This window comes from Zingiber officinale, chromosome 7B (genome assembly GCF_018446385.1).
Source record: "Zingiber officinale cultivar Zhangliang chromosome 7B, Zo_v1.1, whole genome shotgun sequence".
Lineage (NCBI taxonomy): Eukaryota > Viridiplantae > Streptophyta > Magnoliopsida > Zingiberales > Zingiberaceae > Zingiber > Zingiber officinale.
The window spans coordinates 761206-780544 of record NC_055999.1 but is presented as its reverse complement, the minus strand read 5'-3'; the positions used below and the strand labels follow the sequence as shown (position 1 = coordinate 780544).

The following is a 19339-nucleotide window of genomic DNA, read 5'->3' as shown; positions in this document are numbered from 1 at the left end:
TATTTTGGTTGTCTTTTTTATATCCTTCTCTTTTCTTACTTAATTGTTATGAAATCTAAAATTTGATTGATGCAGTTCTGATATTGTTGGGTCTGCACATTCATTTATTTACAAACAAATTTTCTGCCCATTAGGATTTTACATATTTATTTTCACGACTATTTTACATTTTCATGTTCTCAAATGTTACAATGTTGGTAAGCATCATCTATAAAATTCACCAACGACCATTGACTTTGGATCATTTTGGGGGGGGGGGGGGCGCAAAATTTTCCTGTTTCATTTTTGTAATTTCAATTTCTGTTTTTATATTATTACCTTGTTGGTGTGAGGCTGGCTTGCTTAAATACTTAAAAATTCTATTTAACTGACTATTATCGCTTGATTTATCTCTTGTTTTCTTTTGCAGGAATCATCGGTCCTGAACAGTTAGAAAGCATCTTTTTGAAAAAGGAACTTGAAAATAAAATGACACAGCCCAAGTATATGGTATACCCTTCTTCCTTCAGTTTCTTTTAATTGCTATTCTATGAGTTATCTGTTATTTCTGTATAGGATCTTTGCTAATGCGGCCCTCCAAGTTAGTAATTAACTCATCTTAGGTTTATGTTCTATGCTCATAATTGCAAAGTCTTATATGGTATCTGTTTTTTGTGCAAATTTTTTATTGCTATCCTATTTTCCATTTCTCACTTTTGGAAAGGAACTTTTAACTGTTATAGTGACAATACCAAAATACAAATTAGTAATGGGCCTCTCTTATTGGTACTGATTCATTCAAAATGACTTGGTTGGAGATGCTCTCTTCCTATTTAGGCTACAAGATCTCTCTGATATAGGCATGTGGGCTGGAGAAGCCACCCTTCATCGCTCACTCTCAGCATCTGAACCCGGCTACGTAAATCAGGTAGTCATGGATCTGCTCCTAGTAAGGCATGTTTCATTTCTCCTTTCCTTTGATGCCCAGCTGGACCTTAAGTTGGGCTTTTAGCCTGGTCCTTTCCCATAGCCTTTTACTGCAAGGTTGGCTCTAGTACCAATATGCTATGCCTCTCAATTAATCTAAAATGACTAACCACGTAGGCAAATTCACTATCTTCACATAAGTGCTTTAAGACCTCAACAACTTAAACATCTCGGACATAAGGACCCAGCATCAACTCTCTATCCTCTCATTTGAAAGGCAGGAGGCAAGGTTGTGGAATCTGGTTGCATCAACCATTCAGGTGATCATGATTTGATTCTAGCAAGGTTTGTGACAACATCTCTTATTTTCCCTCTCTTATTTCCCTCTAATGTAGTGTAAAACATTAACATCGAACACTGCATGTTCCATATCAGCAACAAACTTCTCATCATTCACTATCCTCTAGTGGTCTACGGTGCCTTTATGCTTCGAACAGCTTGTTGGGTCACTTTGGAGCTAGAAGGGGGGTGAATAGCTTCTCGCGCTTTGTCGATGATGATGTGCAGTGGATAAAATCAAAGTCAAGCTCTCCAATGCTAACAAGTAGATTTACTTGGTATCCACCTCAAGAAGAGGTGACTAATCCAAGGATTCACACACGATGCACTCTCCACTATGGAAACAACTCTTTCTCGGAACAACCGGAGGCGGAGAAGCCTCGTACAACACAAGAACAAGAATACAACTCTAAACCAGAAGTAAATGTAAAAATACAACTCAAAACCTCTTCTTGCTTGATCTCTTGTTGCTTGTGGATGCCTCTGGACCAGTTGGAAAGTGCTACAACACTTGTCTTCCAAAGCTCAAGATCTGACAAAATGTGTGGAGAAGAATCGTGTAAGTGCTACTGAGAATAGTGCTCGAAAAATCCTTTTCTAGGGTTACCGTTGGCACCTTAATCGATTAAGCATCCTCTTAATCGATTATCATATCAGCAACTTGCATTAACGACTATATTTTCAACTTTAATTGACTACCCTAGTCAATTAGACATTGTTAAATCGATTAGCCAGATCTATTCAACAACATTCTAATTCGATTGCGAGACATATCTTAAGCGATCAACTTGATCACTTAAGCTACGGACAGAACCATTCTATTCGAAGCATAAAGGCACCGTAAGTGATTACCCTAATCGCTTATGGTGTCTAATCGATTAGACCAATCAATTGGGAAGCCTTTCTCGCGATTCCAAGCTTAAGCGATTATCCTAGTCGCTTAAGCTATGATAATCAACTAACCTAGTCGATTACCAAACCTTAACTTCCCAACCGAAGTCTAGGGTTTCTTTACTCAACATCCGATCAATCTTGACCCGTTGAAACTCCTCTTTACCTAGCATCTGATCAACCTTGATCTGCTGGGATTTCTTCACCAAGTGTCCGGTCAATCCTTTGATCCACTTGGACTTTTCTCCTTGTGTCAAGTATCCGGTCAAGCCCTTGACCTACTTGGACTTCCAATCACAAGGTGCCTGGTCAATCTTAACGCACCTAGATTTCCACATGCCTGACTTCACTCACCAAGACTATCACACTGCCTAGCTTCACCCACTAGGACTTTCACCTGGTTTCATTCACCAGAATTTTCCTTCTGCCTAGCTTCACTCACCAGGATTTTCCAACTGCCTGACTTTACTCATCAGGACTTCTCATCTGCCTAGCTTCACTCATTAGGGCTTTTCACCTGACTTTACTCATCAGGATTTTTCAACTGTCTAGCTTCACTCACTAGGGCTTTTCACCTTCCTAGCTTCACTCACTAGGGCTTTTCACCTGACTTCACTTACAGGATTTTCCTTATGTCCGGCTTCACTCACTCTCACCTTGCTTCACTCACTATGATTTTCCTTCTGTCAACCTCCCCGTTGGACTTGCCCTTGCCTAACCTCCAGTTAGGACTTTCCAGTCAAGTATCCGGTCAATCTTGACCTACTTGACTCTTCTTCACACCAAACTGGTCAAACATTGACCAGAGGAGAAATGCTATTAACAATCTCTCCAAATGGGCAATTGCACTTGCAACCTCCATACATTGTCAAACATCGAAACTCAAACATAAAGACTCAAACTTGAACCAGCTCAAGCTTAGTTAACCTGGTCAACCTTGACCTAGAGAAATTGCACCAACAATAAGGACCAACATCAACTCTCAATCCCATCAATCGAAAGGCAGAAGGCAAGGTTGTGGAACCTGGCTGCATCAACCATTTAGGTGATCATGATTTGATTCTAGCAAGGTTTGTGACAACATCTCTTATTTTCCCTCTAATGTAGTGTAAAACATTAACATCGAACATTGCATGTTCCATATCAGCAACTAACTTCTCATCATTCACTATCCTCTAGTGGTCTATATTTATGGATCCCAACAATGTAATACTCATGGTGCCAATTTTTGTTCATTATCACTTGTTGATCAATGGTTAAATGTTACAGTTTTAACTTCATGTTTTGAATATAGACTATATATTCGATCTTTTAATTTAGTTTATATATTTTTCATGCAGAAAATGCTGGAAGCTAGATCTTCGTTACCTATTTCTAAGTTTAAAAGTAATATTCTACAGTTGCTAGTTGAGAATGATGTTATTGTTGTTTGCGGGGAAACAGGCTGTGGAAAAACAACACAGGTAGGTCAAGAAATTTGTCTATATGATACAAAAATCATTTTCATCTCACCAGCATGAGTAGTGGGACAACAAATAAGCACACAAACCTTTTAATGAGTTAATGTATTAACCTTCACAATAATGCAATTTTTCTTTGGGTCGAAAAGGAAAACTACAGCCAAAATATACCACCATAATTTTCTTAAAGAAATACTTAGAGTTCCGTCTCACTAAAGCTATTAATATTATTGTCTACGGTTTATGTACAAAACATTTTTTTGTTCAAGTTTAGTGTATTATTGTTTGTCATAATTTTAGGATTGTTGTATTTGCAATAGTTGAAGGGGAGCCTTGGTGCAACAGTAAGGTTATTGCCATGTGACTTGGAGGTCACGGGTTTGAATCTCTGAAACAACCTCTTGCAAAGCAAGGTAAGACTGCGTACAATAGTCCTTCCCTGGACCTCTCATTGGCGGGAGCTTCATGCACTGGACTACCCTTTTCTTTATTTGCAATAGTTGTTAGATGAACCAAGCTTTATGATTGATAGAAAAATGACTAAGGTGTGATACAAAGGATCATTATTCTATTCTTCGGTTGGTAAGATTAATTGTATTCCCATAGCAGAAACAACCTCTTGCAAAGCAGGGTAAGATTGTGTACAATACATACTTCCTAGGGTCTGCATTGGTGGGAGCTTCATGCACCTGACTGCTTTTTTTTTGTATTTTCAATAGTTGTTAGATGAACCATGCTTTATGATTGAGAGAAAAATGGCTAAGGTGTGATACAAAAGGATCATTATTCTATTCTTCATATGGCAAGATTAATTGTATTCCTACAGCTATGTTGGCTGTGAGTATTATTTCTGTAGTTAGGACCTTATATAAAGATCTATATGGGGATTCAATGCTTCATGTAGCTTATTCTAAAACCTTGCAACTTACAAGTGTTTTTTAGGTTGTCTCTCCACTTAATTTCTTTGTTCTTTCAGTGTTCTTTTCTATTATTATTGAACCATTGATGTGATGGATTTTCTAGTTATGCAACCTTGTAGGTTCCTCAATATATTTTGGATGACATGATTCGATCAGGACTGGGTGGATGCTGTAATATAGTGTGCACTCAACCCAGAAGATTAGCGGTAAGAACATTAATAATGTATTGTCGGTTGCACTAAATACTTTTTCCTGAATTGGTAAGGCATCGATGCCTTGCTATTATGCTTGTAATGATGACATCGAGGGAAAAACAGGTCTTCACTGCCCCTTCATCATGGCATTATCATTTCTATTTCCTATGATCTTAGTGACCTTTTTAGCTTGTATTTTTCTTGCTACAAATCTATATATTTGAGCTTTTCCTTTCCTTTTTTATGTACCAAAATGTTGCTTAAAATGTTCCCTTATTATTTGAATACCTAAAATGCCACAATCTTAAAATGTCTAAGGTTAAAATTCTGGAATAAATTAATGATTCAAGAAGAAGATTCAAGGAGTTAATTAGAGTCAAGTTGAATGCCCCTCCTATTTCTCCAATTAGTTTCCAATTAATTAGATGATTAAGTCCACACAAACTCATCACCAAATTCCATTTTCATACAGTTTAATCATCAATCTTGATCCACCAATTTAACATTTTTAAGCCACAAACACTAGGCAATGAAAAATTAAATACCTTAGTTTGACCAAAATAACATGAGAAACTAGCATTCTTCAATCAAGTGATGCAAGGAATATACAAGTCAACAATGAAATTTAGCTCTCAAGTCCAAGAATTAATCTTTGTGCATCTTTCATTTATAGATCTATCATGCAAAAAAAAAAAAAAACTGAAGAGAGGAATTCGAATAAGATAAACACTAAATTTCAGACGTATCTTCGTAGTCAAGCATCAATAGAACATCTACACTATGGTTTGAAATTTCAAACTATGTTTGGCAGCATGGTTGAAAATTTTCGCTCTGTTATTTGGCTGAAACACGAAACTGGGAGGCATATGGTGAACTAACTGTGCCACCCATGCTAGAACAATGTTGCTAGTTTCAAGTTGGGTTGAATGACATCAAACAAGGTGCTCGACATATCTACTAAAGAGTCGGGTGGTTGACTTGAGAGATATCAGAGGAGGACATATGTGTGATCGCCAGATGCAATTTTGCTAAGTTGTGGCCTCACTGACATTGTGATTTAGCATCGTGAATGGTGATTCTGGCTGTAGATTAACTAGTATGTAGTTGCATTGTGCAGTGGAGTTGCAGCCACAATTTCATCTCTTTCCTTTAATTAAGGATATAGATTTATATTAATTATATATTTAATTGCATATTTAGTTTTATTAGATATTTAACTAATTGATATTATATTTAATATATAACTACAACTCTCAAGGAAATTGACTTTTTTACTGTTATAAATTTATATGTGCAAGTAAATAAGTCTCAAAATACATGATACTAAAACCGATTGCTCCTGTCAAAAGCTGAAACTCCAATATGACTCAAACTTTCAAAGCTTGATCCACACCACATCTAACTCTAACAAGTCGAGTACAATTCTCCCACAACATAAAATAGCTTCTATTGACAAACACCCTAGATTGCTGTATTAATTCAACCATCTGTGGTACCTGGAAATCATGAAAATATTTCACAGAAAAGCCCCCATCAATTTAATAGAACCAAAATCCAGAAACAAATAATAATGTAACCCAAAGCCCAATACAAATTCAAAATATTCATCAGAAGACATTTCGACTGAACACAAGTGTGCAGTCATGGATCCTACCTCCAATCATAAAATTCCACTCTAGGGTTGAACCCCCTAATTTGTTGTAGGTTATGACTCACCTGAACATATCTGATGTTGCTCACTATTCACTAACTGCGCTGCTCAACATAATCGGGTTTAACAACTAATTCAACAACAACATATTTGGATCATGTAAGAGAAAGATGCCATCTCAGATAGAATTGATCCTAAATCAACTTCCTTCTATTGCCTAAGCTGAGTGTTGTCGCTTCCTTCGCCCACTATCACCTTTATTTGAGCCCAAACAGGTCAATCAAATAATAAATAGGATTGTAAGTTTGAACTTTTAAGGTTAATTCAAATGAATGAACTAAATTAAATACAAGGGTATGACTATATCAGCACTGAGCACAAGATTTAGTACAAGATGGTATTGCAGAATTTTGTTTAGTTGTGAAGCACACTAGAAATGTTTTGATTAGCAATTGTTTCATAGTCAAATAGGCCATGAAATGCTTTTATTCATCTGAACCAAAGATACATCCTTTTTTTCCTATTATTTTGATCCTGAAAGGTACTAATACACCTCTGCAAGCATCTATCTTTTCGTTTTTTTCCCCTTTAGTGATAACATTACTTCAGTTTTCTAGATATTTATTTTAATTTAAGTTCAGTTTTTCCTTTTTTTCCCCTATATGTTAATTTCATGTGGCTTGTTTATTATGTTCTCTTGTACAATTTCTAGAAGGTATTATCTATTTTGTAGGCTATCTCTGTAGCAGAAAGAGTGTCTGATGAGCGATGTGAGCCTTCACCTGGTGGTGATGGTTCATTGGTTGGCTATCAAGTTCGCCTTGACATTGCAAGGTTCTGCACATTGCACATCTTTGTAGTTTTGATCCATTGTCTTTGCACATTAACTTGAAATCATTCAAGATTTCATTTTTTACGAGTCACATTCTTGGTTCTGTATTTTTCATTTTCAAACTTTCAGAAAGTTCAATTTTCTCTGTGAATTTGATCATTTTGTTACTATCAAATTTATTGTACTGTGCCTTTCTTTGCTTTACAACTGTGATTTGTGTGTACCACTCCATATATTGGCAATGTATACAACTCAATTGGATTGCACTATATTTGTCCTGATCCTCAAAAAAGCAAGAATTTCATATGTGAAACTTTATCTGCTAGCACTACAAAAATTTAGATGAGTCACAACTTGACAAACCCTTTATACGCTATTATTGTAAAAATTGAAGTTCTTAACAGAATTATTTGTTGCACAATCATTATAAAATTTGGTAATGAAACCAATTTGATGGACCTTGCTTTTAGTGTATGTCACGGCAACCAAAGACGTTGGTTCTAAATATTAATCAATGTAATTGTGGACAAATCGCTGCTTGATTTATGCAGAGGCATGAGATGATGCTGCTTTTGTTAAAAACATAGCTAATTGGCGGGTAATAAAGGAAATGGATGAGAAAGGTTCTGCCAACCTGCCAATTCAAATTGCAAAACTATTGCTTATTTAGATTCTATTCCCTATAGTGTAAATTCTTTATGATCACAGAAATAGAAAAATGTACTACTCTTCATAATTAAAGGACCTTCTTGAAGGTCAATTTGTAAACTGGGTTTGAAATTCTTCTTCACTAATTTGATGTAGTTGCATAGTTCTGTGAACTACCATTATTTCAAACAAGATTAAGCCAGATGAAAGAAATTGTTCAGAACAATATTCATAATAAATTCTTTTTATTTGTGTATGCGATACTTTCACAAATTGGTCTCTTTATTGATTCTATAACCTATTCATTCAAATCTGTCAAAAATGTATTCAGTTACTGGATGGAGTATGAACCAGGATCCTTTATACCCCTCTTTGTGTTGTTGTTTTTCCCTTTCCCTTCTCCTAGTTATCAGTCCAACTCTCCAAGTAAACCAAGTCTTAGTCTCCAATTAACAAATTTGGAGGTGAAAAGGGTCTACTCAGTTCGTGAGCTGAGTGGATACAAATACAACCCATTTGTATTCCACTCTTGATAATATATTACAAAACTATTTATTTATTGATGATGGTGATTATCCTTTTACAAATTGTTTTGTTATATTGGTAAATCTTGATCCTCATATTATTGTTGCATGTATTTTTTACAGAAATGATAAGACAAAACTTCTCTTCTGTACAACAGGAATCCTTCTTCGTAAACTATCGGTAAGATTTGCTCATCAATTGGGACTAGCATTTGTTTGCATCCATGACATTTATATAGTTTTTGAATCCATCCTATTTTTTGTTTAAAAATTCTGTCGGTTCCTATGCCATTATGTTCACATTTTTCTTTGGAAATTTTGGGCATAATATCATCAATATTCTTATTGGCTTTTTTGTGTATCTAAAATCATTTCTAGCATTCGGATTTGGCTAAACCATAAATCTTAATATTCAGTGGGATTAGAATAGTGGATAACTGTTATTGAAAGGTAATGCATTTTAGAATATGGGCAAGAATACAAAATAATATAATCTGATATTTTTTTGAAAAATTGAAAGATATCGTATTATTTAGTGCATAGATTTTTCAAAAAAATAAAATTACTCAATACCATTTCTTTCTTAAATAATAAAAAAATCTAGATTATGTAATCCATTAATTATAGATAACATCAGATTATTGAGGATACCACATTATAATGAGTAAATTACATGCCATTTTAATGCACAATCAGACTACTGTAAAGTGATTTTTTGAAACTAATATGGGTGTTATTATATGTAGGTGTAGTCCCACATGGGATAATAGTTGTTATGTTAGAGTCCTATATGCCACTGCACCATAGAAGTTTGACCTCCTCATCTTCGCCCTTCTTTGTTGATCCCCTTAGCATGCAAATCTAGCTCACAACACTTCTGCATGCTCTTCCCCCTCTATCTATACAATGACCCTAGCCTAAATTTTGATCTCTCTTTCCTTCTTTGGTGGTATTTCCTCTTTTCCTGCTCCTAGTGACACTCGACCACATGATGTCGATGATGGTCATATATGCTGCCTTAGGCCCACTCTACATTAGCTTGAGCCTCTTGAGTGGCTTTAATACTAGGGTTTGGTTTGTGCCAAGTTAAGTGATGAAAAACTATGTTAGCCATTTTATCTCATATTACTTGTAGTCAGGTATAAGTATCTAACATAGGCGTGGATCTAAGTGTATGATATGATTGCTTCTATAAAATTCTATGCATGCTCAGTTGCATTATAGTCAGGGAACTCGTTTAGTCAAGTAGTTGGAATAGAAAATCAAGTGGAACTTTTTGACTTCCAGCTGAGTTGATTGGGCATGAGACCTCCTCTTGACCTTGGTGTATTTGCAACTTTTCTACCCTTTTGATATTTTTATTACTAGTGTAGTTGCATCCTTAATCGTTCCAAGTTATTCTCCCTTTATCTTTATTTTTGAAAGAAAAGAGAGCATGGGCAATTAGGCCTTCTTGGGAGAATTTTTTTTTAAATATTTTTTGTGTTTCTTGAGAAAAAAAAGTTGAGAAATAAAAATGGATTTCAATTTTTAAGCATAAAATTTAAAATCACGCTTGGCAGATCAAAGCAAAAATAATTGTGTATCAATTTGATTGAAATGCTATTTGGTTGGAGAGGAAATTGTGTTTCCATTGCATATTCTTTATGAAATAAAGAAGAATATTTTTTGCTATGATTTATTTTTCATTCTTAGCATCTAAGTATTTTTTTTAACTTCCAGTGGTGTCTCCTTTTAAATGAACAGGATTTTTTATATTTGTTAAAATGAAAGAGTCATATTTATGAAAAACAGTTGAGCAATTATTAGTATTCTCCTATGACATGCATATTTTGTTAGTGTGACTCTTATTTAACTTATAATTAATTCTCTGTAACAATAATGAATAGCAAATAATGAAAAAAAAACAATTACAAAATGTTCAAAGAGAACTTCCTTTCTCAGTGTTTATTGGAGTTTTAAATATGGAATTTACTCTTTTTTTTTTAAATGGTTACCTATAGTACATAAAGTATTGGAGAAATTAGAGCAATGCACCAAACGGTTTTTTGACAATTATTTCAATGCCAACTATTTTTTTAAAAATCAAAATCAAAATTAAAATTTTGTATTCCCTATAGCCCTAAGTCCTTTTTTCTATGTTAGTCAAACTCACATATGAGTATGGATCTGGGTAATTTGATGTATCCAACACCACCATCAATATTTGTATTAGATGATCATACCCAAGTTCATATAACATACTTAGCTATTCAATTCTGTTCTCATTGTGCATGTCGGTTCATACAGGATAACAAGAACTTGTCTGGAATCACGCATGTCATAGTTGATGAAGTTCATGAGAGATCACTTTTGGTAAGTTTGTCTTTTTATGGTTCTATATTCTTATTGTTCTTATTGAGTTCTAGGTTTCTACCTATTCATGTGTTCATTTTTTTTTAGCTTGTAATCTTGTATAATCTAATATACTTTTCTCATTGCAGCTTAATGAAAAAGAATGTTAGAAGAAGAGATTGTCAAGATGAACATGTAGTGTTTTCAGACTGATTAGATTATTAAATAATAGTACCATCCAAATGTTTGAAACATCCAGTAGCTAACAGAATAAAACAGGGCAATATTAGAGAATACAAATTTGGTATATCGTTTTCAAGAACCAAATTTGTTTTTTCCCTTCGTGGTATATAGTTGGTAAGATAAGATTTGAAAGCCCCGATCTAATGTCCATGGGTTTTTTTGCTTTATTCTTTTATATTCACTAAAGGATAATTGTTAGTTGCCTGCTGCTCTGAACAGGCGATCAACATGAATGGTCAATTCCTGTATACTGCTCAATAAAGCTCCAAGCCTAGTCTCTATTGGTCCAAGATTCTGAACCATCAACCATGATCTATTTTTTTTCTATGGATGGGAGCTTCAATGAATTTTAAGTGAAATATGAACTTTAATGTAGTCAACTGAGTTAAAATATTGTATTATTCTTAGACTTGAGAACTACTATATCAAATATGTGTATAGAACTCAATCATCTCATCTATAAAACTCCAAGTTGGAACATTGATATTATCTATGTCAAGCATGTCACAAAAATGAAGGTACTAGTGCAACAAATGAGAAGCATATCAACTTAGTGCTCTAGATTGAAGGTTGGACTATAGTAGATGAAATTGGTGTCAGTCTTCACATTATAAAGTTTGAAAGGATAAAATGACAACTTGTGTGGTTGTAGAATGATATAGATAAGGTTGCAATGATATTGAGAGAGACCATGTGAAAGTTGACATCTGGTTGAGACAGAATTGTGTAAGATGACAGAGACTAATGACTAATCTATTTTTTCAAATTTGCAACCAATGAATAAAATGTTATGGATAAAAATGAGATCAAGGTTCCAATCATTACTTTGATAGAGGACAAATGCAGGGAGAAGATTAAGCTGTTGATCATTTTATCAAGATGGCAAAGATGTCAAGAGAGACAAATCAAAATTTGACACTAATTGTCTAAGAAGAGATGCTGAAAGAGATAGACCCTTATTTCTTCTTAAATCATACACAAGATGAATGAGCAATGATAGAATTGAACTGTTCATCAACTTGAGATAAACTGGAGAAAGAGAGAAACATATAGTATGATCATGGATTATTAGATTCTGTAGATCTCTCATCATTTATTTACTTTTTTTCATTTGTTTTTTTTTGTAAAATTTACCACTCTCTCTCTCTTCAATATTAGCCTTTTCTTGTGTTTTTTTTTCAAGTAAGTGCCATTTTTATAATAGTTTAATTTTTATGATAAAAAATTCCAGACTAGGTGTGAATATTTGTGCACTTTATTTAATCATCAAGAGTTTCATCCTTCTCATGGCTCAGCCCTCTTGCTACACAGTAAGTGTGAATATTTGTGCACTTTATTCAAACTAAGTTTCAGACATGCATAGAGTAATGGTTAAGGTGCTAAAGGACGACGGAATGTTGATAATGCACGCTAAAGCTAGCTTTGAGACCTGTATGCAGTTATGGTTGTGAAGGTACTGAATGACTGGGATGGTTTGACGATGGGAGTGCAGGGTGATGGGGCTTCATGGTCTAAAACAGGCCATGTTTTGCATGCTGGCACTGCCATTGGTAATTGGGTATGACATGGAACCATGGGGAGACGATGACTGAAATTGGAGAGGGCACAATAGCTGATGATATGTCTCAGGAGTTTTTTTTTTTTTTTTTTTTTGCAGTGAACGAATGCGCTACTAGTTCTAGCTGAAGCTGAGGGGATCATGCTTTGGCTTCTAGGACATCTGGTGGAAGCGTGCATTTTACCTTTTGCTTTTAGTGGATGCTAGGGGATCGGTTGGGTCACAGGGGTGGTTGGGTTTGTCCTCTGATGGTTGTTGAGGGTGGGGGAAAGAAGCATAAGATGTGTGTGTGTGTGTGTGTTTGAGTGGCACATTCTATTGATCTACTGGAAACTGTTGTATATCAACAATTTTTCTTCAATTGATTGGCAGGCTTTGCTGTCAGAGGTTACTGCAGATTTACAGTATTTAGTGTAGATCTTAATTGTTAGTTCATGGATGAGGTAGGAATTATAGCGAATACAAGTACAGAAGAGCAAAGGAGATAATGACCTGAAATAGGTGGAGAAAGATGATGACTTTTATGATTGTGAAGACCGGCAAGGTTGTGCTGTCATATTAAACTAATGGCCTCCCCATAAAAGGGAGGATTTTCGTAAATCCTAATCCTAGACTACCTACTGTGATACTAAGTGGAGAAAAAAAATATTCAAGATGTAATTGTAACTTCTTAATAATGCAACACCTCTAACAGTTTTCACTTGCAACTTATGGTTGTTTATTTCTCTTTCAGGCTGATTTTTTACTTATTGTCTTGAAGAACCTTATTGATAAGCAATCTGATCGGGGTGGACAAAAGTTAAAAGTGGTTCTCATGTATCTTCTTCATGTCATTTCATTTATTTTATTTCCTTTGTAAAGTAAACATGCCCTGTTTCTTATTTGTTTACTTGTTCAGGTCTGCAACAGTTGATTCAAGTTTGTTCTCAAGGTATTTTGGGCATTGCCCAGTGATTATTGCAGAAGGAAGAACACATCCTGTTTCAACTTACTTTCTTGAGGATGCTTATGAGAAACTCAACTATTGTCTAGCGTCAGATTCTAGAGCATCAGGAACATCCATGACAATAGCTAGACATAAGGTAAAGAAATTTTCGTTTTCTCCACTCAGATTATGGGAGGTATATCTTGTGATGAGGTTATGAGACTCTTTATACTGCCTGCAATCTTCAAATTCTGCACCAATGCTTTTTTATGAGGTTTTTCCAACTTTGTTTGCCATAGCAACTTGATTTGGATTGATGTTACAGTTGATTATTTATTTGAAGATTTCAATGAAATATTTTATTATCTGGATTCTTACTGCTCTTTGTTGCACAGCTAAAAAACAAGGTCGTGGATAATCACAGAGGAAAAAGAAATGTAGTTTTATCTTCTTGGGGTGATGAGTCTTTACTTTCTGAAGATTATGTTAATCCCCATTATTTGCCTGATCAATACACATCATACAGCGAGAAAACTTGCAAAAATCTGGTAAAATTTGGTTTATTGGAATGTAATTGGTGCTTTAGTTTAATGAACGTTGCTGTTGTCATACTGAATTCTTCTTTGCAGAAGCATTTAAATGAAGATGTAATTGACTTTGACCTTCTTGAAGATTTGATATGCTTCATTGATGAGAATTATCCCATGGGTGCTATTCTTGTCTTTCTTCCAGTATGTTATTTGGAATATACTCCATATTCTCCATTTACAATGATGTCTTTAATTTTTATTCTTGTATCTCTTTACTAGTTGACATGATTGCTAACAGGGAGTTGCAGAAATTGACTTGCTAGTAGATATGCTAACTGCTTCCTTTCAGTTTGGAGGAGTGTCCTCTGATTGGATTCTACCTCTTCATTCTTCTCTTTCATCTCTGGACCAAAAAAAGGTGTTTTTGACCCCGCCTCAGAATATTCGTAAGGTATCTTTCACTGTGCTTTATGTGTCATGTTGTTGATTATCTTGTTACATCATTTGCTATTGTCTTTTAAGTTATTTCTAATTGCATCACCTTGTCGATAGTTTCATTATTGTCTTTGGGCTTCTTGACTTCTGAAAGATTAATAGAACTTATTGTAAGAGTTCAAAGTTTTTCTGATGGTTCAGAGATGATCTAAACTCTTGGTCCAATACCAAACTATTTGATGTGTATCCTATCCTATACTATAATGTTCTGATAGGTACATCATTCAGTTTTTGGTATCTGAAATTTTGTGTTTTGCATCCAAGGCAATAGGATAGTTAAATAAGTGTGAATTGGGTAAAAACATGAATCAAGTATGCAATGGCTTGTTTCCATGCTCTATTAGCTTGTATGGATCAGTAATACATGGATTAGTTTGTGTTTCTCACCCTTAACTGCAGTCAACTTGTAACATGATTTTATTTTCCTTATCACATGGCCGTTGGAGATTTCCCTTTCACCACTCCATGGCATACTGCTTCATCTTCTTGCAAAATTTTACATTCTTTCTAACCAATTCTGCAGTTGAGCTCTTGATTAATTCACAATAAGCTCTATTAAGAAGCTCATTTGATTCAATGATCAAAATACCATTCCATATCTTGTGAAATGGACAAACTGTACCATTCAACATCAATGTAGAGATGTGTAACACCATCTAGAAGTAGGCACCCATGCAGAAAGATGCTGAAAGCACGTTGATGTTAACTTTTATGGGTTTATTTTGAAATTTGGAGCTTTGGGTATCTTATGGTGTTTTCTTATGACTAAAAAAATATTTAATAACACATCAATCATCTAGCTTGGTTTTTTTCTTTTCTTCCTATCCTCTATTACAATATGTTCTTTATGTAGCACAAAGAAATCAAGGTGTGTCTAAAATTTCCGGTTATTGACCAGTGGAGTCAACTCCCAATGACCTGTGCTATTGACGTAGGTGAATCACAAGGCTTATTGGTTGACTTGAAGTCAGTACCCTGGCGGACTTCTCTAAATTAGGTGCTTTACCTATGAGCACTCATCAAACTTTAATTACATCTGTTACCTAGCAGCACATGCAAAATATGCATTCATGATTTGTAGGATTTCGTCATATATTCCAATTTCCAACAATGATTAGTTACCTGCTTTCGGATAGATGGATACAATGGTTTGTAGTATTTCATTTTAGGCGAAAGAAACTGTTCAAGTGATTTGTGATTTTGAAAGTTAAGAGTGGTTGGGGTTGTCCTTAATGCAATGTCTTGGTATTTGTATTTTCATTGCCTTAGATGACGAAGTTTTACTGGATTGTTTTGAAAATTTGAATCTAAAGCCAAAATTTCCATTGTGGCTTCCTACTTCTGTTGCTCAATTACATCATCTTTCTTATATTTTTCGTACTTAATCTTGGTGGTTACTATGGCTTATTCTATCCATGCCAGTATCTTTTTTACTAAATATGTTGTTATTTAGTCAAACTAGGAACTCATAATCTGATTTATTCCAATAACTTAATTTTGCTACATGTACTATGATTTGGGCAGGTTAAGAATACTTTACGGGATGTAATTACTTAACACCATTACCACGCGTCTAAGTTTGAAATATTACTGGGCATCTACTATTGTTAATTAAAGCCATTTGTTCATTATTCATGCCTATAGCTGGTATGGTCCTAGATAGTGTCAACCGTTGATGGATTGGTCAGGAGGAGATGATCAGTTCACCAAGAGAAAACTCAAAGATCTTATAACAGATAGAACTAGACGAACTTCAACTACTTTACTTTTTTCCATATCTATATTATGGGTTCAATGTCCAAGAACTAACTACATTACTACAACCATAAACATATAGTAAATCCACTTCTACAACACAAGAATGACTTCTAATTTCAAACTTCTTCCGTCTCCTATGTTTGTGCCACTTGTGTCAAGTGCCAGAGTCCTGTTCTGATGTGTTTGCAAATGTATTCATGATTGTTGTTGTTGGTACTTACCACATAGTTGTAAGTTAAAGCTAATTTGCACTTTCATTTTTCATTTGCTTTTCTCACATTGCTTTCACTCTGGTTCACTCGATTTGGTGATATCCTTTGTTGACTTTCAACCTTATTAATTTTTTTCCAGGTTATTATTGCTACAGATATTGCAGAGACTAGTATAACAATTGATGATGTGATCTATGTGGTTGATGTGGGAAAGCATAAAGAGATGCGTTATAATGCTCAAAAGGTTTGATGTTTCTTATTCTTTCAGGCTATGAATAAGTTATATCAAGGTTGTGAATGGTTATCCCTTTTTTGTCTGTAGTTTGAGCTATTTTTGACTCTGAATCCTGGTTAGGACAAAAGTTGAAAGTTAAAATGAGATGCCAACACTTGATTATAATCCATGAAAACTTGAAAATTAAAATGAGACAATGGGAATTGTTAAATATAGTCTGATGAATTTCAGAGTTAAGCTATCATGAGCATCTTCTTGTTACATATGATGATCTTCTTGTAGCATGTACATAGCTATTTGGTAGCACAGCAGATTATAAGCAATGTTCATTATAAATGTTCTCATAGTAATGAAGGGAATTTCATCGGGATGTTTTTTATGTGTATTTTATTTTCTGCTAGAGTTACAATAAGGAGTTTGGGTGGCTAGAGATGGTAATCTATCATACTTTTTGTGTGTTATCTTTTTGAGGTTAATTAATGTGTCTTCTTATGTGCTGTTAATATATTTTGTTCTTTGGTAGGGGGATTGAAGTGATTGGGCTGTTTTAAAACTTCATCCAATGGAAATTACCCTTTATGGTAATTATTGTTAATTTGAATTTGGACCATAACCTGTGCAAAAATATTGCAAATGATCAACCTAAAATCTGCAAGCAATGAACTTTTTCTTAGGTTTTGATAACCGTTGTAAGACCATGTCGATAACCTCAATTATTTGGATCTTGTTTGTTGAAATCAATGGCATAATAAGATCCATAGCCCTGAACTGGTTTCTTGACATGGAGGTTTCCAAAAGTTTTACATGATTAATGGGGGATTGCTATCTGACTTCGAGTGTTGATGTTAGGCCATCTGGTCAGTGACATTGGTATGGAAGGAATAAATGAAAAGTCATAGTATCAGGGTAGCTGATTAAGAAAGATAGTTAAGCATCTTTATCAGTTTTCTTTTGTATAAGCAATAATGCATGTTGCAGAAAATGTCAAGCATGGTAGAGGATTGGATATCTAAGGCCAATGCAAAACAACGTCGAGGAAGAGCTGGACGTGTGAAAGCTGGAACCTGTTTTTGCTTATACACACGCCATAGATATGAGAAACTTATGCGCTCCTTTCAGGTTTTTCCTTGCATTATATTGAAGAGTTAATTTACTTATGCGTTGTTCCTTTCTGTTCCACCAGACGGAAATTTAAAAGTTTAATAATAAATGTTCAACCTGTTAGTGCATTTTTTGAGACTATGTATAGGATACAAATCATGTGCGTGCTACAGATTGATCATATTATTTTATTTTGATGTTTATACTATCTTTTAAATGATTCTTGTTAACAAGCAACTGAAACAGATGCATAAACATGCAACATTGATATTCTCAGTCTTGTGAAACTTTTGATTCTGGATCAGATCAATCCTCTATACCGTGTGAAAACTCAGTATAAATTGGTACACAATGGCTCAGTTAGGTCAATGCCAAGTGTTTTTCTCATTTGAAATTGCATTTTTATGCATCAGAATAGAAAGTCATAAATCTAGATTGTATATAAGATGAACATATAGAGATTATAGTTTATTCTCACTTGAGAGAGATTTGAGAAATGTGTTTCAGAGGGTTGGGAGTGCATGAATTAGAATGGGTACCATATTGTACCATACTGACACTAGTATTGCCTGAATTGGATTGTTAAAACGATCCCTCATGGTAGCATATGGGTGGTATTTATTGGTGGTTTGTTGCATTTTTGAACCTTGGCAGGTCTGATTTTCATATCCTGTCAGTGATAAACAAAAAACTATTTTACTTTAACTTATTGGAGAACAAATTCATACTTTTTGTAGCAAAGGTTATATGCTCACCCCAGGCGCTCCTCACAGCCCATCCCGATGCTATGTGAAGGGAGGTAAATCATAGGGTCGGCTTATAGCCTACCGCCAAGTGGCTAGGGGGTGGGAGGAGTTTTTCCCCGGGGGCATGTGACCAAATTCATACTTGCATTGTCATGACACCTAATTCCCTTGACTGCATATTGCCACTTGATAATGTCATTTGGTGGACACCAACTTGCTAACTTAGAAGTCTACATGTTAGGCTTGGTCCAATTCAATCTAGTATACCTATCCAATTCAGGGCCAGTGTTATCAATATACAAGTATAGATTTGAACTTAACAGCATAGAGTTTTGGGATAAGTGATACCTCATATAACTTACCAACTTAGAACATGAAGTGATGTCTCCATACTGAGCTAGGAGTCAGGAGAACACATTTCTATTATAAACTGAGTCAAATAAGAGGTATTAGGAAGCAGCAACCAGCCTATTTAAAAGAATGACTTAGTTTCTTAGTTCTGAGTTGTTGGTAGAAGACTGAAATGCACTTTGCTGTGATCCATGGTGATATTGCAGAGTTGTGGATTGCTGGCTGTCTTTGCAGAATTTGATGTAGCTTTGCGCGAGGATAAAGTCAAGGATGCACTACTTTAGTGGAAGATGCCTCGTATGTGGTAGAGCTTTAGTATGAGTGATGTGTGGTAGAAGAGCTCTCCTTTATTTGAAGCATCTTCAGTTAGCTAAATTACTTAGTTCGTTAACAAGTTCTGCTGATGTTTTGTCCAGAGATTTCTTTTCTCCATGTTTTATCCTTACTATTCTTTTGTCGAAAGGAATATAATTTTGTAGGAACTTA

At 34.9% G+C, this 19339-nt stretch overlaps 1 protein-coding gene across 5 annotated transcripts in view; it reads left to right on the top strand.

The window, feature by feature from the left end:
• LOC122004881 (DExH-box ATP-dependent RNA helicase DExH7, chloroplastic-like) overlaps positions 1–19339 on the top strand; it is a 38726-nt gene that overhangs the window by 8748 nt on the left and 10639 nt on the right. For 4 of the 5 annotated variants that reach the window (XR_006118289.1, XM_042559719.1, XM_042559716.1 and 1 more), the window contains exons 9-21: positions 410–489; positions 3477–3599; positions 4636–4722; positions 7095–7195; positions 8489–8546; positions 10655–10720; positions 13234–13316; positions 13399–13582; positions 13821–13973; positions 14055–14156; positions 14254–14406; positions 16560–16664; positions 17634–17774. Coding sequence is in view for 4 of the 5 variants with exons in the window: in XM_042559719.1 (XP_042415653.1) it covers positions 410–489; positions 3477–3599; positions 4636–4722; positions 7095–7195; positions 8489–8546; positions 10655–10720; positions 13234–13316; positions 13399–13582; positions 13821–13973; positions 14055–14156; positions 14254–14406; positions 16560–16664; positions 17634–17774 (1436 nt within the window). In the remaining variant the exon portion in view is untranslated. The remainder of the gene's footprint in view (positions 1–409; positions 490–3476; positions 3600–4635; positions 4723–7094; positions 7196–8488; positions 8547–10654; positions 10721–13233; positions 13317–13398; positions 13583–13820; positions 13974–14054; positions 14157–14253; positions 14407–16559; positions 16665–17633; positions 17775–19339) is intronic. The other variant, XM_042559717.1, reaches the window with a different exon arrangement.